This window comes from Crotalus tigris, unplaced genomic scaffold (assembly GCF_016545835.1).
Source record: "Crotalus tigris isolate CLP2741 ecotype Arizona unplaced genomic scaffold, ASM1654583v1 scf7180000024339.11422700, whole genome shotgun sequence".
Classification (NCBI taxonomy): domain Eukaryota; kingdom Metazoa; phylum Chordata; class Lepidosauria; order Squamata; family Viperidae; genus Crotalus; species Crotalus tigris.
In genome coordinates, this window is record NW_024100509.1 from 5,617,425 (window position 1) to 5,641,531 (window position 24,107).

Genomic DNA, 24,107 nt, shown 5'->3' on the forward strand with positions numbered 1-24,107 from the left:
TACTTTTAAGAATAGTAAAACTTCCCTATTACACAGAAGACAATATCTCAAAGCAGGGATCCATAGTTTGGAATGACATTGTTTACCAAATTCAAAATTATGATATATTTGACTTCTTTTGTTTCTGTCAATTTCAGATAAGGAAGATCTGATCCCACCTTCCTTTCCCAAGGAAAAGATGGTTCAGTACCTTCCTACTGATTGGCAGAAATGCCAGAGTTCACAGCTGCAAGTAGTTATATTACCCAGTCAAACAAATTGCCAGGATAGTCTCTGATCACCTGTTTACTCTGCAGGGAAGGAAGAAAGTTCAACTCATTAAATTGCATTGACTGCTAACCACTCTCTTGGCATGGATGATTAAAATAAATGTATAAATTAAAAGCAGTATTATGTGGCATATTATGACATTAGTTTTGTGATTTAGAATCTGTCTTGTTAAACATATAAATTGTAATCTGCAATGTCTCAAATGTGTTTAGAAGTCCTGGAATTCTTAATTCATGTTCATAAGGTACCTTTTATATAACAGGTTTGAATCCACTCTCACCCTTGCAAATTCACTGGCAGAGAAATCTACAAACAACAGTACAGTATATAAAAATGATTACATGTTCATGGTAACATCATGACACAAACTCCATTCTTACTTACAGGGCAGTGTTGAGGCAAGTACCTCAATTGTGGCTTTTGTATAATGAGACCTACTTTGTCACTGAGGAAAGCAGAGAAGGCTGAATATCCAGTAGTGGCAGGCAAAAGGCAAGTAGGAAGAGAGGATAAAAATGCAATTACAGAACACAAGACAAAGAATAAAGGGATAAATAAGTAGGCAGAGTAGATAATTATGCAACATTAAAAAGGCAGAGAAGAAATGGATAAATAAAGCTCATAAGAAGGCAAGGAGGGAAAGGATCACAAGGCAGAGAAGAAAGGGATAATAATAGAGCACTCCATGACAGGTTAAGAATGAACATTTAAGTCTTGCATTTAAGTCTCATTCAACACTGAAAATTTTAAAATTTAACATTTTTAATTGAACTAGAATTTTAATTTTTAAACTAGACATTTTCCCTAAATTTTGAAATTTTGAAATGCTGTATTAGAATATCAAATTTCTAAATTGGACATTTTTCCCCTTTTAAAAATTTATGGTAAAAACTATATTTTCATTTTCAGTTTTTTTCAATCCACTCATGGAAAAAGCAACTGACGCTACTGTGTTTCCCTGAAAATAAGACCTGGTTCTTTTTTTCTCTTTTCTTTTTTTGCCATTGGAGTTGAAATTACAGGAACCTTGGGTGAGAGTGACCATGTCATATTGGAATTCAACATAATGCCAACACAAGCAATAAAACATAATCATGTTTAGATTTTAACCAGCTCAGAGCTTGGGAAAGGTTCCTTGGATGAAAATCCTAAAGGGGAAAACAACCAAGAAGCTCAGGAAACTCTGAAAAATATCATCATAAAAGTCCAGTCCAGCACAATACCACTGAAAAAGAAAAACAAGGAATCCAAGAAGAAACTACCATGGTTGCACAAAGATCTTTCTGATAAACTGAAAGACAAAAAGGCTTAAGTACAGAAAATGGAAAGAGGGACACATAACTAAGCGAAAATGTCAGCAAATAGCCAGAATCTGCAAAGATAAAGTCAGGAAAGTAAAGAATCAAAATGAACAAAGACTTGCAACAACATGTCAAAGATGATTTAAAAAAGTTTCTTTCAACATATAAATAACAAGAAAAAACGTCAAGGAAACAGTCTACTAAAGAGAGAAGATGGCAAGGAAGTAACAGGCAGTAGAGAGAAAACAGAGCTGCTTAACTCATTCTTTGCATCAGTCCTCACACAAAAAGAAACTATAGCCCAACCTACCAGTAATATAATTGTAGCAATAGCACTTAGACCAGTGGTTCTCAACCTTCCTAATGCCGTGACCCCTTAATACAGTTCCTCGTGTTGTGGTGACCCCCAACGCCCCCCCATCATCTCCCTCTTAGTCTCTTCCTCCTTCCCTCCCTCTCCCATTGTCCCTTCCTTCCTTTCCTTCCTTTCCTTCATCTCCCTTAGTCTCTTCCTCCCTCCCTCTTTCCCATTGTCCCTTCCTTCTTTCCTTCCTTTCCTTCACCTCCCTTAGTCTCTTCCTCCCTCCCTCTTTCCCATTGTCCCTTCTTTCCTCCCTTTCCTTCACCTCCTTACTCTCTTCCTCCTTCCCTCCCTCTCTCCCATTGTCCCTTCCTTCTTTCCTTCCTTTCTTTCCTCCACCTCCCTTAGTCTCTTCCTCCTTCCCTTCCTCTTTCCCATTGTCCCTTCATTCTTTCCTTCCCCTCCCTCTTAGTCCTTTCCTTCCTTCCTTCCTTCCTTCCCTCTTTGTCCCTTCTTTCCTTCCGTTGTTCCTTCCTTCCTTCCCTCATTGTCCCTTCCTTCCCTCCCTCTTTGTCCCTTTCTTCCTCCCCCCCTCTGTGCCCAGGAAGGGACAAGGAGAGGGGAACAGGCTGCCAGAAGCAGAGAAGATCTCCGCCCAGCTCACTTGCTCAGCTTCACCAGAAAACAAGCCACTTGCTAAGTTAGCAGAAGCCACAGGATCAGCGCCGGGCTACAGCTGATTCGCGCTTCTGCTAAATTAGCAAGCTAGCAAACCTCGAGCAAGTTTGCTGGGCAGGAGCCAAGAAGAGCTTCTACAGCTGACCTGCTTCTTGGCTGCTCTCCAAAAGCACGGATCAGCTGTAGAGGTTCGCCCCGATCCTGGACAAGAGGGAAGGAAGGATGGATGGAAGGGACAAGGGGAAAGAGGGAGGAAAGACGGGACAAAGAGGGAGGCGAAGGAAAGGAAGGAAGGAAGGAACGGACAAGGGGAGAGAGGGAGGGAAGGAGGGACAAAGAGGGAGGTGAAGAGAAGGAAGGAAGGGACAAGGGGAGAGAGGGAGGGAAGGAGGAAGAGACCAAGAGGGAGGGAAGGAAAGGAAGTTCCAGCCAGGAGAGGCTTGGCAGCCCGGCTGCCGAGAAACAGAAGAGCGCAAAGCCAAGGAGAAGAAGATGGTGGTTTCCTCCCAAAGGGGGCTCCTTTTCTCCACCCCTTCCCTGGGTTTGTGGGGAATTTCTTGTCACCAAAGCTGGCAGATGCTGCTTCGAGCCCACCGCGAGCTTTCTCGCCCCCTTTGCTTCTCCCCCCCTCCCCCACTTTCATGAGGATTGTGGCGCCCTTGGGAAGCCGATCGTGCTTTGAAGCTTAGGGGAGGAGGAGGAGTCCCTTCCTCATTCCCTCCCTCTCTCTCTGTCAAGCCCCGGCAGGCTCAACATGAACGGGCGGAGGAGGATTCAAGGACGGGTGGGGTGGCAAAGGAGACCGGCGGCTGTCGCCAGACCTCCCAGTTGACAAGTGCAAGTTCGGGAGTTGCCAGCTGACGGTGCAGGAGTTGGGTGCTGCGGCGGCCTCCCCTTTGCTGACCTGCATGCACGAGAAGTTGTCAATCCAGTTGCTGCACAATGAGTCCCTGCGGAGGGTGGGGCCTTGCTCTGCGCCTGCACTCTTCATGCGCCCCCTGCAGGGCACATTTGGTAGAGTTTGTGCAGATTGCCGCCAAGCAGCATATTTTCCACAAACAAGTGAGGGGGAGCGGAGGGGGGGGAGGGAGAGAAGGCGGTTGACAAGCCCTGCCTAAGACCATCGGAAATATGTGTTTTCCGATGGTCTTAGGCGACCCCTGTGAAAGGCTCGTGTGACCCCCCCCAAAAGGGTCGCGACCCACAGGTTGAGAACCGCTGACTTAGACGTATATATTGCCTAATGGTGCTTTGCAGGCAGCCAGCAGTCAGCAGAAGTAGCCTGCAATACTACATTCTAACCACTGTGCCACCATAGCTCTGTAACAGACAGAATAGAAATAAAAATTAAAATAAGCATGAAAATGGTAAGAGAACAACTGTATGATCTTGAAAAATATAAATCACTAGGACCTGACTGATAATCAATATTTTTTAAAAAAATAAATAAAAAATGGATTTTTTTTAAATTTAAATCAGATTTTCTTTATTTTTATCAAATTTTTAAAAAAGGCTTTTGGAGTAAAAATCTGTCTAAAGATAGTTTTCTGTCAGAGCTCCTCAGAGCCTTTAATCCTTCCATTTTTCCCTTTCTTGCTTTTGCCTATATATTTTCAGGGCTTGCCATACTGTTGGGAGAGGGTGCTTCCATGGGGAATATTATTTGCTTTGTTCTGTTCTTTGTGGGGTGCCCTCCCTCTGTGTGAGAGGAATGCGACCTGAAAATCTGCCTTATCTCCAGAAAACTGAGCATGGGACCGTTGGGAAACGAAACCAAGAGAGACCTTGAGATGGGCACTAAATCTCCAGCTTCTCATAACACAGTGGCACCTGTGGATTGGCTGGATTTCAACTAGACGGTTGGACACTGGGGGGGTTAGTTTTGAATTGCCTTTTACTCGCCAGATCTTTAGACCTTGCTTTACTCTCTTGCCATCACTAACTCTCAATAAAAGTTCCTTTTGAGACAATGCCTGTTTCAAGAGTTCTGCTTTCTTGGGAGATCTAGTTGAGCAGGTCTTTACATAAAGCAAGGTCTTCAGTAGGCTAATCTTCTAGGGGGGAATTTACTGGAAAGATCTTAGGTGGTTAAACGTTCTGGACTGCAATTTTGGCTGGCTGATAATTGTAAGATCCCTGAATAGAAGAACTGTTATAAAATACTGCTTTTAGTGGCACTTTGACAATTGGAAACATACTGGATTATAAAAACCATATATAAAGATAAGAACTATATAAGTTTTGGTTCTTTGGACTTTAAGATTGGCTGGTTTGATAAGGCTAATCACAGAGACTGTGGTACTGGTGAAAGATTATCTGGAGGGAAGAGATAAAATGGATGTTGCATACCTATCTAAAAGTGGCAGGAAACCACACCTCCTTCTGAAGGCCCCAGCCTGGAAAATCAGAGATCTGCAGGAGTAATACTCCAAGACAAGGCAAATATTTTCCAGAAGGAAATGTACGCAATGCTGCGACAGATTCAAATGACAATGGTTTCAAATCATGATGAGATTAAAAACAACTTTGATGACATAAATGAGCACATCTTTAACCTAAATTTACAATTTAAAAACTCAGAAAACAACAACAAAGGATGAACAAACAAACAACAGAACACAAACTAGAGGACAGTGATCCAAAGAGGGAAGCTATAAATGAAGAGAACCACAGCTTAATACAAGCAAAAGAAAACTTGCAAGGTTTTGCCACAACAATGGAAATGGAAAAGATATTTTATTTTTCAGGGCTTCAAAACAAACTTGAAGACAGAAAAGAAGATCTCACAAAATGGATTATAGAGCAGCCATAAATTAATAGAAATTAATTATTATTGTTTTTTAAAATATATGAACCTAGTCAACATGCTGTTTACTAAGCACTAAAGGTTGTTATTGTAAAAAATCAATAAAATATATTTTTTTAAAAAAATGAAGGTGAAACCTTCTATGCCGCTTATAAATCTTATGATCTTTCTGCACAGAAGTGCTTTATTCCTCCCTTGAGGAGCAAAATGGCAACAGGCAGGAAAAGAGATCCAATTTGGGAATATTTTAATGAAGTTCCTCTACTTATGGATAAAGCAGGTATGCATACAAAATGCAAGCAACGCAACAAAGAAATGCAAGGCCTGATGGCCCAAATGAAACAACTTCATGAGAAGTGCTGTGATGAAAGGACCATGTTTGAAGAGGCAGGGCCTTCAGGTTGGTAAACTGTTCTTATTTCACCATATTTTTTAGACTGCCATGAGGTATTGTTATGCTAAAGCAATAATATATATCTGCTAATATATATCTGCATGGCACTGCATTTTTATACAGTTGCCAAAAAAAGAAATGAGTTGAAATATGCAAATATTCCTTTTTAGGCTGTACTGTGTGTGAATACAATGAGGAATTCACAATAAGCATACATTGTTTAAATAATAAAATAAGAGCATTGACTTTTTTGTATAGGTGAAACCACCATCAGCATAAAAGATTCTGGAAACTATCCACTTTCTAAATTGCCATCCTCTTATTTTATAGTTTCAAAGTTATCTCTCCAGGATAGTGCATCAATCACATCATTTACACATATCCGCAATATATGACCTAAAAGAAAGATGGGTGGAGTAATGTCCACAATAATCCTATTGTATGTGGTTGTATAACAACAGAAGAAGGAAATGTATTCCTTGCAGAAACAATTGATACTTCAGGAAATGCAGACACAGCAGCATACTTAGAAGAAGTAGCAGTAAAAGTTATCATAACATGCAAAAAAAATTCAAATGTCAAGTACACAGTTTGGTCACAGACAATGCTGCAAATGTGTCCAAAATGAGAAGAAATTTAGAACAACATGAAGAAACTACCAAGCTAATAACATATGATTGTAGTGCTCATTTGGTACACCACCTAGCCAAAGATTTTTGTGTCCCAGAAATAAAGAATAATGTTGAAATTGCTAAATGCTTCCGTAACAATAATTTTGCAACATAAGCTCTGAAAATAATGGGTGGAACCAAGCTAATGCTCCTACAAGATGTTAGATGAAACTCTGTAGTGAACTGTTTTGAACAATACATAAAAAACTGGTCTATTCTGATGACTGTTTATGAGCAAAATTGAGAAAAAATAGATGGCACCACTACAGCCCAAATCCTCAACATTGGGCTTAAGAGAAATGTTGAACATATGCTGAGCATCCTGAAACCCATTTCTGAAGCTTTAAACAAAATCTGGAAAAATAGTTGTTTTATTGCTGATGCTGTTGAAATTTGGAAGGAACTGAGTGAGCACTTAAAAACAGAACTACACACTGACAAGCAGAAGTTACAAGATTTAAAAAGGCAAATAGGACAAGCACTGTCTCCAGCTCATTTTCTCGCAAACATTGTCAATATCCTGTACAAGGGTCAAACCTTAAGTGCTGAAGAAGAAGAGTTAGCTATGACATGGGTATCCAGCAATCATCGATCTCTAGTGCCAACTATAATGAACTTCAGAGCTAAGGGGAAACCATTCAAGAAATATATGTTTGCTGATGAGGTTTTAAAGAAAGTTTCACCAGTGAACTGGTGGAAGTCACTTAAGTACTTGGATTCAGAAAGTGTTGAAGTAATTATTTCGCTTTTAACCACAGTGGCCTCTTCTGCTGGCTTGAAAGAATATTCTCTTCCTTTGGACTTGTTCACTCTAAATTGAGAAATCATCTGGGGCCTGATAAAGCAGGAAAGCTTCTTTTTCTTTTCTAGATCATGAACAAACAAGAGAACGAAGATAAAAATGAGTGAGCTGCAGAAGACCATGTTTGAAGTTTTTTTTTAATGTAGACCCAGCTGATACATTCAGTTTAAGTTCTTTTGTTTGTTTTTTGAAAGATATTTTGTTTATGCACTTCACTTACTAAACATACCGTATATGCCGGCGTATAAGGCGACTTCCGGAAGCGCTAAAATCGGCACCAAAGACGGGGGTCATCTTATACACCGGGTCGTCTTATACGCCGGAAACACTGGTAGTTTCCGGCGTATAAGATGACATTCTAGGAATGCGGCTCGGCAACAAAGACGGGGTCGTCTTATACACCGGGTCGCCTTGTACGCCAGCATATACGGTATGTAATATAATGTTATTGTTTTAATTAAATAAAAGAATTTGAGTAGTTCTCCAACTATGTGTGATTAACCTATTAACCTAAAATCGGTTCTGATATCGCTGTTTTACTAACCTGACAGCTTATTATTCTAAATAGGAAACCTTCATTTTGTTTGCAAATAGTAATATTCAAGATTCTAACTACCAGCAAGAATGAGTCCTTACATTTAAAGAGCACCTGTCATTTCAGATCCATCATGGCAGCCCATTAGCAGGCATCCACTCACCTGCTGCCTGCTACGTCCCTCATCGTATTGTGTCACTGCCGCATCACCAGCCGTTCCATTAAAGTGAATGAGACTGTCGGGGAGTCAACAGCAGGTCAGAGGAAGAGCCACTGTAGGACAGAGATGACAGTTGCTCTTTAAAAATTATGATTTAAATCGAGTTGATTTAAATCAAGCCTTTTTGCTAATGATTTAAATCATAATTTAAATTGTGATCTAAATCGACTTAATTTAAATCAAATCCATCCAGTCATCTCAGAACCATTGTACCATATCTTTCAAAAATCCTGGAGCACCAGGGAACTACCTAAGGATTGGAAAAGAGCTGATGTACTCATCTTCCAAAAAGAGAGGGGAAAGCCAACAGACCCAGGAAACTAGACCAGTCAAGCTAACATCAATACCAGGGAAGACACTGGAAAAGATCATCCAAAAACAGATCTGCAAACAGATCTAGAAAGTTTTGCCTTTCTTGGGGTTGCTTCTGTCTTGTGAAGTATGTGTTGACTCATTTTTTCAAAATGGTTAGAGGAGTTTGTTTGCAGAGTATATTTAAGCTATGCTTTATCTGTGGACTCTTTAAATGCCAGTAACATTTTCTTTAAAATAAATTACTGTTTTATATTGTATTACACTTAAAGTTGCTTTAAGCACTAGGACAGATAGCAACAGCTCAGAATAAACAATATATATAATGACAATTCTTGAAAGCCAAATAAGTGGCCATTAATATGGTAGTATAGATGCTAATATATGGAATATATGTATTTTTATTAAAATATGCTGACCACTGTCCAGTTACAGATGTATAATGTAATTTCTTGATAAATAACAATTTAGTCATTTTATATTTTTTAAAAGGTAGTATATTAAGATCATTTTGGAAAGCTGAAAAAAGGTGTCATAATTTTCTCACTATTGCCCAATTTGTTCTATATAAATATAGGAAGAGATTACTGGAAAATGATAGAATATAGCATTCCATCTACATGAATGGATCTTATATGTTTGTTTTTTTATTTTATTATATGATATTCATAGATTGACATAAAAATAGAAAGTTTCTGAATGGTTTGCAAGGAAAATAACAGCTAAAAAATGATTGTGATGTGATTTATATAAAAGGTGATTATGATGTGATTGATATTATGATTTGGTAAATAAACAATACTATATTCACATGGTTGCCTAGGTCAAAAGCTCATTGAAATAAAACAATGGTTAGGACCTTTATGAATACAGGCAAGATTGGACCAAGGTTCCCTTTGGGACATCATGTCCCATAGTATAGGTCTAGTAATGAGAACCTTCATCTTCTGGTCCACACCCATGTCACCTCATATGGAGTCAGATTTCTCTTAATGGCAAATCAGACTGGCAGAATTAGGCTTGGTAAAATGGTCCGATTATAATCCAGTATCAAATTGCATAGAGCTTTATAGCACTTTTTACTGTTTTGGGAAGTCTATTGGCAGCCAGTGCAGCAACTTTTGAATGGGTGTGACCAATTATCTGGAAGATTTGATAACCTCCTGATTGAACCTCTCCAGTGTTCTTTAACTGGGGATGCCTTTGGAAATGACTCAGACGTTGGTGCTGGTGCAGAGGGCCACAATAGCAGATCCTCCAGAGTCCAGAAACATTTGCAGGTCACACACTAAGGCTGATTATTTGATAGTCATGATGCTCACTGACCAATAGAAACTTTGTCTTGATAGTATTTAGTCTTATACCCATTTAGTCCCATAATAGCCCAGTGGTTCCAGAGCTAAAAGTTTTTAGATCCTGTATTAATGCTGAGTTACCCTTGATTGTTATGCATATTTTTGTCCCCATGTTTGGGGTGCTCTTATTAATTCAATTCTCTTCAAGAATTGTGTTTAGTAATAGTACTACTAATAGTAGTTTTAATTGCTTTTGTCTTTTTTATATACCAGTTTATGTTTCTTCCTCCTCCAATTGAAGTCTTCTCCATCCTTTCCTTCCCAATTGCATGTAGATGGATGTGTATACACAAATGTAATTACAGTAAGCTTGCCAGCTTATGGTAACCTATCACATGCATCTGAGAAAGTGAATTCTAGCTTATTATAAGCTTATTCAGTAATAAAATGGTTATTGTTTAAGATGCTGAATAACTTTTTAAAAAGAACAGATTATTTTATTTGGAAATTGTGACTAGAACAGTGTTTCTCAACCTTGACAATTTTAAGGCATGTGGACTTCAACTCCCAGAATTCCACAGCCAGCAATGCTGGCTGTGGAATTTTGGTAGTTGAAGTCCACATGCCTTAAAATTGTCAAGGTTGAGAAACATTGGACTAGAATGTAACATAAATTAGAAATTTGTAGTATAGCAACTCTCATTACTATTTGAATTCAGCTGTGAACAAAAGCATTTTTTTCTGCAGGTATTTAAGCCATATCAAGCTTCTCAGCATGACATGTGTCGCTTTCATTCAGAAGATTATATTGACTTCCTTCAGAGAGTTAGTCCTAACAACATGCAAGGATTCACCAAAAGCCTCAATGCTTTCAATGTGGGAGATGACTGGTTAGTATTGTACATCATTTAGGTGAATAAGAAGGGTGAGAAGGTACAAAGTTTAAATGTTTTTGAGATTGCATGAGAAATGCCTCCCATGGGATAAAATTTATATATTTTTGGTATATTTAGGTTACACTAAAAATTTGGTACCTAACAACTTAACCATTTATCCAGATAATTAGGAGACTTAACAGTTTGTCTCCTGCCAAGGACAAGGTAGTGCTCTCCTCCATTTCATTTATAGAAACCAGCTGAACTAACAAATGTTTAATTGGTAATGAGACTGAATCCTCAACTGCACTTGAAGGCAACAGGATAATTTAAGGAATGCAAGACAGGTTGTGTGATATATTAATATATCACACAATTAATACCACTCTTCAATGCCTTGGTAAGGCCACACTTGGAATACTGCATCCAGTTTTGATCACCACGATGTAAAAAAGATGTTGAGACTCTAGAAAGAGTACAGAGAAGAGCAACAAAGATGATTAGGGGACTGGAGGCTAAAACATATAAGGAACGGTTGCTAGAATTGCGTATGTCTAGTTTAACGAAGAGAAGGACAAGGGGGGACATGATAGCAGTATTCCAATATCTCAGGGGCTGCCATAAAGAAGAGGGAATTAAGCTATTTTCCAAAGCACCTGAAGGCAGGACAAGAAGCAACGGGTAGAAACTAATCAAGGAGAGAAGCAACTAGAACTAAGGAGAAACTTCCTGACAGTGAGAACAATTAATCAGTGGAACAGCTTGCCTCCAGAAGCAGTAAATGCTCCAACACTGGAAGTTTTTAAGAAGAGACTGGACAGCCACTTGTCCGAAATGGTGTAGGGTTTCCTGCCCGAGCAGGGGGTTGGACTAGATGACCTCCAAGGTCCCTTCCAACTTTACTACTATTATTATTATATAGGTAATCCCCGAGTTACAAACGTTCACTTAACACTCGGTGTTAAGACAACTGGTTGTCTAGTCTCTTCTTAAAAAACTTCCAGTATTGGAGCATTCACCGCTTCTGGAGGCAAGTTGTTCCATTGGTTAATTGTTCTAACTGTCACCCTATTTCCCACCCCCCACTCTCCACAAATGCTTCCCCCTTCCTTACTGCCATGCGGGACTCACCTTGCAAAAATCTGTATCCTCTCTGCCTTTCCCTTTGAGGGAAAGGAGAGTCAGCTTGGAAATGCGTGGAATCAAAGTTGGCTGGGCACAGGAACCAATGCCATCTGTGACCCAGTTGTGCTGCTTGCTCACATCCACTGGTCTTAGTTTGAGGGCAGGAAGGAAGCCTTCAACTAAGTGGTGGGGAGGGGAAATCATAGTCGCTCAGGTAGCTGCTGCTGTCAGTGGCTTGAGTGCCCCGGTTCAGTCCATGTTGGAAGAAAGTGGAGGCACGGCAGCGGGATTGCTCTCAATAAAACTTGGGTGTGCTGCTAGCTCGCATGCACTGGGCTTATTGAGAGCAATCCCACTGCTGTACTTCTGCTTTCTTTCAACTAAGACAGAACCGGAGCACCCAAGCAGCTGCCGCTCAAACATTTTTTTCCGAACGGAGACCTGACAGAGATTTGAAGGTCCATTTGTCTGTCAATGGGGAGCTTCAGAAATTGAGAGGAATGCTCTGTTTCTGAAGCGCCCCATTGGCAGGCAGACAGGCTGTGCCTCCTCTTTCTTCCAACTTGGATGGAACTGGGGCACCCAAGCCACTGGCAGCAGCAACTACCTGAGCGACTATGATTCCCCCTCCCCACCATTCAGTCGAAGGCTTCCTGCCTCAAACTAAGGCCGGCGCACATGAGCGAGCAGCATATCCAGGCCATGGGCGGCATTGGTTCCTGCGCTTGGCTGACTCTGATTCCTCGCTTTGTCCCATAGGCGTGCAAATGAAGCAAACACTTCCCTCCCCCCCAGAGAATGGAAACTTCTGGGGGGCATGATCTCTTTTGCAGAGAATGGGTGTTTGAACTCACATGATATTACGGTACCCAGGACCTTCCATTGTCGGCCCGAAAAGCATTTCCAATCTGACTCTCCTCTCCCTCAAAGGAAAGAAACTGCAGCAGAGAGGATACAGATTTTTGCAACGTGAGCCCCACGCGGTAGGAGGGGAGGAGAAAGCATGAGGTATCTTAGTGGGTCGGGGAATCTTTGGGGGCCTGTTCCATCACTAGGCCCCCCCATGGCCTTCCCCACCGTGAGATGCCTCATATGCACTTAACAAATTGCACATTCACCCACACTCAATTAGTGAAAGCGTGGGTGAAAGCAGTTAGTGATCTCATTCAAGGTACGAGATTCACCCCCACAAATTCTTGAGTTACGAATGGAACAGGCAGGTTCCATTACATTCGTAACTCGAGGACTACCTATATACATACTTGTGTTCTCAAAGAGAAAAGAATGCCGGGAAGCTCAGAAGGAACAGCTGGGCAATAGCAACTTCTTCCCCTCTCAGATCTGCTACATAAAGATGTTGCTTCATTCTGCCTTAAGTTGATCATGCTAGACTTGGGGATCCCAGTGTTGTCTCCATAACAACAGACATCTCCATGCCCTCAGTACTCTCTGCCATTTTTTTTTTCATTTTAGTTAGGAAATTTTGAATGGGTAAGTTCTTCCCCTGAACAACCATAGCTCTCAAGATATAAAATATATCTAATGCCCCAAAATTTTAGATCTTTGAAATCTTAAGAAAAATATGATGTTTTAAATCTCCACACTTGGTGTTTCTACACAGAAATGCATTTGTACAGATATAGGTAATCTTTTTGAGAGAAAGACTAGTACTAGGATCATGAAGATCCAGTGTTACCTCTAGGTTGGGGTTACCATTACTGCAAATACTTGTTACAGGGGGACCAATGGTATGAAAGGAACATAGTTCCATCTCCTGTATATGCATATCCCAGAATCAACTGGTGGGTGACTGTAAGTAACAAAATGTTACTTACAACATGTTTTGGCTTGATCTAGAACAGGGATGTCAAACTGCCGGCCCACGGGTCAGATGCATCATAGCGAAACCGCGCCCACCCCATTGCCAGCAATGGCAAAAATGTCGTGATACGTCACGACACGTCATGCAACGTTGCGAGTTTGACACCCCTGATCTAGAAAGTGTGTTTTTTCTTCAAAATGAAGAAATGTCATCTATGTCCCACAGCAATTGAATGGTAATCTAATTATTAGAGTTCGGTTAATATGGAAATGATTATATGTATTCCCAGATTCAGCTTATGGCCAATCATTTACACACAGCCTGTTGAAGCACACAGATCTTGTAAGCCCTTCTTGCTTTATATCTGGGTTTTCCAGATAGGTGCTGGTACACCAGACAGGACATACAGCTTTCAACAATAGCAGGAATCAATTAGGGATACACTCAGATTTTCAACTAAACATTGTGACACAACAGGTTCTTTGGAATACACAGAGATTCAGTGGATTTAAAGTAACAGCAAACCTTTACTAGTAACAATTGGCATTTGATCTTTCCCACATGTGCATGCCAAAACATACTCTCATACTTGCCCATGTCCTTCTCAGCTAGACTGTCAGGAGCTAGCCAGAGGAACAAAAGCTACCACGTCTGTATCCAAACACAATTCAAAAGAGTGGGCAGAATTCAGAACCATTTTTATCCCCCAAAGTTCTTAAATTCACAACATTGGCAGATCTTGATTTGTTGATTTTCAAGTCTGGTAGTTGTTGATGGGACTTTGGGGGAATGTTCTATGTGCTCAGGCTGAACTTCTTTTGGTGAATTTTTTTCTTTGTTTCTTTAATGATTTGGCTCCTTCTTAACTACCTCCCTAAGGGATATTTTAGACAAGGTTCCTGGCTTTTGTCCATCTTGCTTATGTGCATGCTTCATCTGTAGGTATGTCAGCTTCATCCTAGTCTCACAAAATAAAGTTTAATATGGAAGTAAGTAGGACAGGTAACTAATGAGTAAAACAAAGAGTTAACGAACTGATGTTTAAAAATAAAGTTAAAAAGCAAAATAGGCATATAGAGAGACTATTGATTTGATATTTTTTATTAAAGATGGGTGCAAGAGGCAATCATTTTAGGTGTTCTGGTAAACCTATTGCAGAAAGTAGATCTAGCCAGAATTATCTCATTCCCCACCAAGACATCTTTCTAATGTGCTCGATTGCAGGTTCCAAAATGTTCACATAGTAATTACAAATAAAATCCAACATGTCTTTCTAATTTAAAAGAAACTGTTCTGTGGTCTGTGTGAGATGTCTTTAGCCCATAATGAAAAATTCAGCAGATAATCCACTGACAGAAATCAAATCTTGACTAACCAATGCAGATTCATGCTTTAATTAAATTTAATGTTTGATTTCTGCAAAAAACATGGCAGCTAGGAAGGTTGAAAATAAATTATCACCTATGTCTGAATAATGTTTCTGTTAGTGAGAAAAGGATAGAACACAAGGATAATGAGTTCTTTACTCATTTTCAAGTACAGATTATTTCATCTCACTGAGTGCTAACAGCACTATTGAAATTTAAACATTTCAGTTTATTGTAGATGAGTAGGCATGCATAAAGCATACTGTTGTGGGTAACATCAGAACATCTTGGAAATGAAGAAATGTCTTTAACTATCACTGGAATGGCATGCTTGCATTCTTGGATTATGGGATATTCCCAAATGCTAAAAATGATAATCTTCTGTGTATATAATAAGTGGCTTATCTAAATTTCAGAATGATTTGATCTGTATTTATATTGACAGTGTTTATCAGTAGAAATGCTGGTACAATAAATTATCATTGTGTAGAAGTCCAGATTTGACAGGGAGTTGTACCTGCTAACAACTCTTAAAAAGTTGTATCTCTTCTTGATCTCATATGGTGGCCACTGCACCATCACAGGAACTGAAATGTTTAAAGTGGAACTTGAGCATCTATACATGCTTCAAATATTTTTTTCATCTTCAAATTCAGTTTGTTGCACAATCACAAAATATATTGGGATTCTTTAGAAAATCAAAAGTTACTGGGTCTATCTATAAATATGTCAACTTGGCTAATGAATGGATGCTATGAAAGGTAGTTGTCTGAGTTGCTTTAAATCAGTGGTTCTCAACCTGTGGGTCAGGACCCCATTTGGGGTCAAACGACCATTTCACGGGGGTCGCCAAACAATGGCAGTCTGCCATTTTTTCCCCTTTTCCTTAGCTGTGCTACTCCCTTTTATTCTATTGGCTTTTGAAAGCCAGTAGAATAGACTCTCTTGAATAGAGTCTAATTCTATTGGCTTTCAAAAGCCAATAGGAATTGTCCAGGCTGTCTCTGCCCTGCTGAGCCCGCCAAAAGTCCCATTCTGCAAATGGTGCTGCAAGTTGTCTGCAACGAAGGTAAGCTGTCTGGAAACTTCCACCCCTCCCTGCTGAGCAACTACTAAATGTAAGTAAAAGAGGGCCAGGGGTGGGAGGTGGGAGGACGGCGGGCGCAGGGAGGGTTGCTGGCGCGCGTGGGGCCCGGTGGGTGCCTTACCTCCCTTGGGCTGGGCCAGCTGGTGGCCCAACCGGTGGTCGGCCTGCGCCATCGCTGCCCCTTGCCAGCTATGCCTCAGCCGGCGCAGGGGCAGCACCACACATGCACGGCGCTCCCGGGCAGGGAAAGTCCTCGACGTACGACCAGTTGGGTAGTCTTCGACTTATAACCGGTTGGGGGTTGCGGCATTAAAAAGGTTGAGAACCACTGCTTTAAATTCTCATCCAAATTGAAATGGTTGAGCTTTGATTGTGTACTGATACCTTATTATTCAGTTAATCATATTATACACTTCAAGGCAATGGAAGAAATAAAAGTCAGGCATGGAAATGGATAGGAAAAGGAGGGAGAGACAAGCTGACAGGACCAGAGATATAAATCCAGAATAAACTGGCTGCCAAGGATACACAGCCTGACAACAGAATGCAAAACTACATTGAGACACACCAAACTTCAAAACCATTCCCCAAACATCAAAAATGAAAACTATTGGACACTGATGGACTAGTCAAGGGGGGAGGGCCAAAGAAGGGGAAATTGCAAGCTTTGCATGGGAATACTCAGATCCAGCTTTATTTTCACTGTAACCACTTGACTTTAGAAAAAGAACCTCACTTCAAAGATATGGGAGTCGAGGGTCTTTCTTTCCTAAAGGTCCAAGTCGAGACAGACCTGAGGTACATATATGTGGAAAAGTTCAGGATTAAGTGGATCAGACAAATAGAGGAGGAAAACTGGATTCAGAGTCTGTTGATCTATGGTCAAACAGTGATTTATGTTGCAAATATGGGAAATTTATGACCAAGTCTAACATTTCATTCGATGAAGCATTTGTTTCAATTCAATCTCAAAAGAAATTCTATAGGAAAAATGTAAGTCCTCATCATTTGGAAGTTATTCCTCCTGCTCATTTACATGAAAATGCAAATATTTTTCCAACAATTAGTTATAATCTGCAAAGCCCATGTTGTAATCTAGTTCCAGTACGAAAGAATTTAAACTACATATTAGCACCTTTTAACTTTTATAGCCACAGAATCAGAGTTGAAAGGGCTGTTAGCTATCAATGCCTACTCAGTGCAAGAATTAAAATAAAGACATCTCAAACCAATATAATTTGTTATTTGCCTTGAACCAGAGCCCAGCATTTCCCTTTGCAAGTGGTTCCATTACCAAACTGTTTTTCCATTTTTTTTTTAAAATAATAACAGGCATCTCCCTTCCTGTAAACCAGATATGTTATTCCATATACCCTGGAACATGAGAGAATGGGTTCTGACCTTCTTTTGTATTTCTGATATTTATTTCTTTATTTGTAATATATTTTATTGATTTTTTATAAAAAACATAAAATCACTTAATGGTGAAAAGTGTGTTGTTTGGGTTACTTTTGTAAAATAGTCATTAACAATTGATTTCTATAATCTATAATCCACATAATGGTTTTAGTTGATTTCCCCTTTTCCCAAAATATCCTCTTTTGCAAACATTGAGTTAATACAATTCTTATTGTTTTGATAGATAACAATTAATCACATCAATGTAATATTTCTTTTCTATCCAATCATTCTGGTTGCCTTATCATAGATCCTGTTACAGTTCTTATTTTAGTTTGTTTCTCCCACCAAATTCTAGATATTCTTACTGGTTAAGATTTTCTCAAAAAATAATTATATTTAAAAATTTAACTCTATTTTTCCATAGGAACCATCTCACACTTTTACATTTCATAAGGAATAGAAAAAACAATAAAAAAGAAAGGAGAGCAAGAGTAAAGAAATATAAAAAATAACATACTACTTAAAATATATATCCCTCCTAAGCTAGTATATATTTATTTTCTAAATTTCTTATTCTTTTTAACTATAATTAAAAATATGTTTAATCTTTAAACATTCCATTTAATACATCCAGTCATCTAGTCCTTTAACTCTTATTCAAAACATTTTTATCCATTATAATGTTCTTAAATTCAATCACATTTAAGTATCTAAAACATTTCCTGTATCTAAGTCATTTCAACTTTTTTATTCATATCAAGAAAGAGAACAAAAAAGGGAAAAAAGCATACTATATTATTTAGGGAATTCATCCCTCTTAGAATGACATATATATTCTAAAACTTTTCTGTTTCTTTTGTTGTTGTTGTTGTTAATTGCGAAGTCGTGTCCGACCCATCGCGACCCCATGGACAACATTCCTCCAGGTCTTCCTGTCCTCTACCATCTTCTGGAGTCAATTTAAGTTCACACCTACTGCTTCAGTGACTCCATCCAGCCATCTCATTCTCTGTCGTCCCTTTCTTCTATTGCCCTCAATCTTTCCCAGCATTAGGCCCTTCTCCAGTGAGTCCTTCCTTCTCATTAGGTGGCCAAAGTATTTTGAGTTTCAACTTCAGGATCTGGCCTTCTAAAGAGCAGTCGGGTTGATCTCTTCTAGGACTGACCGGTTTGAACGCCTTGCAGTCCAAGGGACTCGCAGGAGTCTTCTCCAGCACCATAGTTCAAAGGCCTCAATTCTTTGGCGCTCAGCCTTTCTTATGGTCCAACTTTCATAGCCATACATTGCAACTGGAAAACCATGGCCTGGACTATACGCACTTTTGTTGGCAGGGTGATGTCTCTGCTTTTTAGTATGCTGTCTAGATTTGCCATAGCTTTCCTCCCCAGGAGCAAGCGTCTTTTAATTTCTTGGCTGCAGTCCCCATCTGAGGTGATCTTGGAGCCCAGAAAAATAAAATCTGTCACTACCTCCATTTCTTCCCCATCTATTTGCCAGGAATTGAGAGGGCCGGATGCCATGATTTTGGTTTTCTTAATGTTGAGTTTCAAGCCAACTTTTGCACTCTCCTTCTTCACCCGCATCAAGAGGCTCTTTAGTTCCTCTTCACTTTCTGCCATTAGAGTGGTATCATCTGCATATCTTAGGTTGTTGATATTTCTCCCGGCAATCTTAATTCCAACTTTTGATTCATCTAGCCCTGCCTTTCTCATGATGTGCTCTGCATATAAGTTAAATAGGCAGGGCGACAGTATACATCCTTGCCGGACTCCTTTTCCAATTTTGAACCAATCAGTGGTTCCGTGTTCGGTTCTCACTGTTGCTTCTTGACCCGCATATAGGTTTCTCAAGAGACAAATGAGATGGTCTGGTACTCCCATCTCTTTGAGAACTTGCCACAATTTGTTGTGATCCACACAATCAAAGGCTTTTGCATAGTCAATGAAGCAGAAGTAGATGTTTTTCTGGAACTCCCTAGCTTTCTCCATGATCCAGCGTATGTTGGCAATTTGATCTCTAGTTCCTCTGCCTCTTCGAAATCCTGCCTGTACTTCTGGTAGTTCTCGATCCACATACTGCTGGAGTCTAGCTTGTAGGATTTTAATCATAACTTTACTAGCATGTGAAATGAGTGCAATGGTGCGATAGTTTGAACATTCTTTGGCATTGCCTTTCAACAAACGTTTCTTTTTAAAGTATTCTCTCCGGTAAGTTCCATCATATATTTTCTTGGTTTCCACTTTAGTCTTTTTCCTTTGCCCAGTATCTTTCTTAATCAATGTATTTTGCTGAATCAAAAAGTTTTTCCGTATGTTCATAAATTTTGCTGTAGATATAAAAATTAAATCAGGTGAAGTGTCTTTGTACGGGGCCTCTATCTTTCCATGTTTGTTGAAAATCTTTTTCTTTTTCTTTCTCTCTACTTCTCTTATCATTTCCTTTCTCTCCAATGTTCCTGACATCTCTACAGTCCATTTTATCCAATCTGTTTTCTTGTCCTCAGATTTATTTTGTAGTCTTAAGGGATAAGTTGTTTTTTCCAATTCTCGTGAATTTTTTTCCACTAGGATTAAATCATGTTTCCTTGTTTTGTTAAGTTCCCTCTTTAAGTCTCTATTCTCAATTCTATATCCATTTATCTGTTTTATCTCTCCTTCTCTGTTGTTGTTTTCTGGGAATTTTTTGTTGTAGTTTATTTATTTATTTATGAGACTTATATACCGCTTTAAGTGCAAGTACTCTCTAAGCGGTGTACACCAGTAAGCAATGTATATATATATTTACATTGCCCCCAACAATCTGGGTCCTCATTTTACCTACCCCGGAAGGATGGAAGGCTGAGTCAACCTTGAGCCGGTGAGATTTGAACACAGTCAGCTAAAGTGGCCTGCAGTACTGCACTCTAACTGCTGCGCCACCTCAGCTCTTCTAGTTAACTTAGAAATAGATTGATTTATATTTTCAAAGTTATTTTGGATTTCTTTGTGGTTGAAAGTCATTGTTGTTTGAATTAGTTGCAGTATACTATATATCTCCTCCTGTGAAGAATTTATGTTTTCTTAATATGTTCTTTCTATATGTCTCTGATCCATGATGACCAAGAATTTGAGTTTTTCTCTTCCTTTCTTTTCTCTGCAAATAGCTTTAGAGTCCCAATTAAATAGATATTTGTAATCCACATAGTTCAAAGAAGATTTTTTTTCCTGAAATTTATAATTCTCTCTTTGTTTACAGCCCAGATTATTGTCCTTTTTTGTCACAGCTGTTCTTTGTTGTTAAAACTTTGAAGGTCACAAACACAGATTAGCTTTTCCCAGGTTTTGCCAAGTCTTATATTAAAGTCATAGCTCTCATAGTCTTCATCCACCACTAAGTGTCAGCAACTATTTGTTTTTCAATTTCCAAAATGAACAATTATCTTTAAAATGAGAGTCTTAATCATTCAAACAATTTTAGATTTATCCAGATTTAAGTTTTAAATTTCAGGTTTTATATTATTTCACTTCCATATATTTTGATCCTCCATAAAAAGATTAATTTGCCACTTCCGTTAGTATAAGGATGGGGCGAAAATCCCCTCCTTCCCTTTTGGAGATATTTTGCTTCTTGGGGATCTTTTCCAGGAAATTAAATGTAGAATAGAAAAGAGAAGCTCAAATTCCTCATTCATTTGGAATGGTCACTAAATGAACTATTGTGAGTTGAGAACTACCTACACCCCATTCCCTCCATGACTAAGAAAACCTATAATATTTGCCATATTGAGAAAAGCCTTTCCACACAAGAGTAATTTGAAAGTAATTTGACAAGGTTGAGTCCTAGTTCCTGTTATGTTCAATACGCTTATAAGTGATAATAGAAGGATTGCTAGGTAAGGTTTGTCTTTTTTCAGATGACACAAATGTATGTAATAAGAGTTGATATTCCTGGGGGTATTCATAACATGGAAAACAATTTGGCTTTGCTGAATAATTGATAAAAAATGTGGAAACTGCAGTTTAATGTTTCTAATGTAAGAGCATGCAGTTAGGGGGCAAAAAATTCCTCTGGCAGAGTATAGTATTGGAATACTACGGAGCTAATGACTGGTCTTCAGAGTGCTAACAAACAGATTTAAATCCTGCCATTCACCACCATCCAGTCAGAACCGAAGAAGCTTCTTGGATGAAAAATGAAATGTTCTCAAGGAAAAAAAAAAGTCCTGTTGCCTTTTCAAAAAGCATCTTTGGGACAAAATTCTGGAATGCATCACTAAAGGGATCACCAGCAGGAAAAAGGAGATCCTAATCCTGCTACATAGGGCTTTAGTCAGACCCCATTTAGAATACTGTGTCCAGTTCTGGAGGCCTCACTTGATATTGATAAAATTGAGCAAGTCCAGAGATGGGCAACAAAAATGGTGAAGGGTCTGAGGAACAAAACATATAAAGAGAGATGGAAGAAACTGAGTATGTACAGCCTGGAGAACAGAAGAGAAAGGTGTGAAAAGATTTAAATCTTTAAATAAGGGTGCGAATAAGGTTCTAGAAGGCAGTATTTTCAGTATTAAGCAAAAATCAAGAGCATGGGGGCATAACCTCAAATTGACAGGGAAATTCAAAAGTAATGTTAGAAATTATAAGTTCACAGAAAGAATAGTGGAAGCTTGAAATCAATGTCCAGAGGACGTAGTGGGTCAGTCTTCAGTAACTGAGTTGAAACATGCTTGGGATAAACACATGTCCATCATCAAAAAAAAAAAAGTAAAAAGAAATAAAATATAATAATAATAATTTAAATAAATAAAAACTCAAAGGGCAGACCACTTTTTCTGCCATCAGTTTTCTATGTTTCTATGAAATCTTATGCATTATCACTCCTCCCCCCAAATTGGCTTGCCTATTTGTTTTCTTAACTTGAAATACAGTATTACAAGAAAATAAAATGATATGGATCTGCTATGTTACCTTTGATTCCATATAATTGTCTCATTGTTTTTCTGCCTCAGCCCTGTTTTTCCAGGACTATTTGAATTTTGTTCTCGATATACTGGAGCTTCCTTGCAAGGAGCAACACAGCTGAATAATAAGGTACAGATGTGAAGCCGCCTTCCACCATTTCATACCTTAAGATATATTGACTAGATAGAACATTCTTCTACCGCTGTTTTCAATTATACAGTTAAATGGCATTCATAACTTTTTATTGAATTTTATTGAAGTATGATCATATTTATAAAGTTGAATGAATGCATGAGCCTAAATTAGTAATTGAAACGTTTCCAGTTCACTTTGGACTGGATTTTATTTAAATCATGATTTTAATCACTAGTTAGGAAGATTAATTATTTAAATTACAATTTATTCATTAGTCCACAAGATTCTGTAATCATCTTTAGTAAAAATGCATTTTTAACTTGAATTCATATATCTCAGTACTCAAAACAATGCACATACAGATTTCATTTTTTAAAAGTCCATATTATATAAAACAATGATTTAGTCAGATTTTTAGAATAAAAAATGGAATGATAGTTCTATGTAAGCAGATACATACTTGTGAAGCCATATGAATATGAACTAGTTTCATTTTAATTAATTGCGGAAATTTGGGAGGATATTTTTGATAACTTTTGTCAAACTATCATCAGATTTCTGTGCCCGGCTGTTTTGACTGGGTTTTGATCAATATAAGATACTTATTACGTCTTAGAACCTCAGAATACATTGTGATCATTTTCTGTTCCTCTCTTCAGCCCTTTGATTTGTATTTAAATTTATCCTCCTTGCCTCAACCTGCTTCCTTGACTCAAATTACTGCTTTCTTTAGCTTTTGCACTTTTAGACAGATATCAGTTACAAGACCTATCATCTTGTAGAAATAAGATATAAAAAAGCAGAATAGAATGCAATTGTATATAAGTGAATATATATAGTGTATGTATGTATGTATAATGTTTGTGGTTATTTTTATGTTCATTTAAGAATAGTTTTAAAATTCTTTTTAATTTTTTTTAAATTGTATCCTGATAATTTATGCAAAGGCTTATACAGCGCTTGGCATAAGGGTTGCAAAGGATGACAAGAATGATACTCTTATACACATAAATGTGTATACTCAGAACTGAACGTGTGGAACTCCTAGTAAAGGCAGAGGTCTGTATCCAAACTGAACACAGCAAGAAAAAAGCAATTACTAGAAAAAAAAATAAACCCCAAGAGAAAGACCATTGGTAGCATGGTAGCATTAACAGGACAAAAAAAGTAAGAAGACTGACCTCACAACCACTGAAGCAAACAATTTCATAGGATTATAGAAAATTACTAGAGAAAGTAAAATTTAGAAACATTATACACAATATTAGCGTAAAACAGGAAAGGAGGAATTATTATATATGTCAAAGAAAAATAAAATTAAATAAATATACTTGGATGAAAAGGGGTGAATTTTAATGTTGGAAATAGTATTAGAGTAGAAACAGTATATGTACTAAATAATATGAGAATATTTGTATGATCACCATGCTTAGATGGAATTCCGGTCGAGTCTTATAAAAAATATGAGTGTTACTACAATGAATAATGTTGGATTCCTAGTAAGTAGTAGAATATGAAAGAAGGAAAATGTAAATAAGAAACAATGGGGCAATAAGGACAAATATTTCAAAAAGAAAGAGGGGGGAAATGTAAAGAATAGAAGAATACTGTTACAAACTGCTGTTAACAAAAAAGGATATATTACGTGTGTATGTGTGCAATGTTTGATGTGTTTTGTTTTGTTTTGTTCGTCTAAAATAATAAAAATTAAAAAAAGAAAAAAAAGATATACTTCTACAGAAATACATAGTACAAAGGATGAAAGTCTT

General features: G+C 38.3%; 1 protein-coding gene across 3 annotated transcripts in view; it reads left to right on the forward strand.

Annotated features, from left to right (window-relative positions):
- HDAC3 (histone deacetylase 3) overlaps positions 1-24,107 on the forward strand; it is a 43,134-nt gene that overhangs the window by 1,644 nt on the left and 17,383 nt on the right. For 2 of the 3 annotated variants that reach the window (XM_039326168.1, XM_039326169.1), the window contains exons 3-4: positions 10,333-10,475; positions 22,251-22,332. In XM_039326168.1, the coding sequence (XP_039182102.1) occupies positions 10,333-10,475; positions 22,251-22,332 (225 nt within the window). Of the gene's footprint in view, positions 1-7,884; positions 8,016-10,332; positions 10,476-22,250; positions 22,333-24,107 lie in introns of all 3 variants that reach the window. The other variant, XM_039326170.1, reaches the window with a different exon arrangement.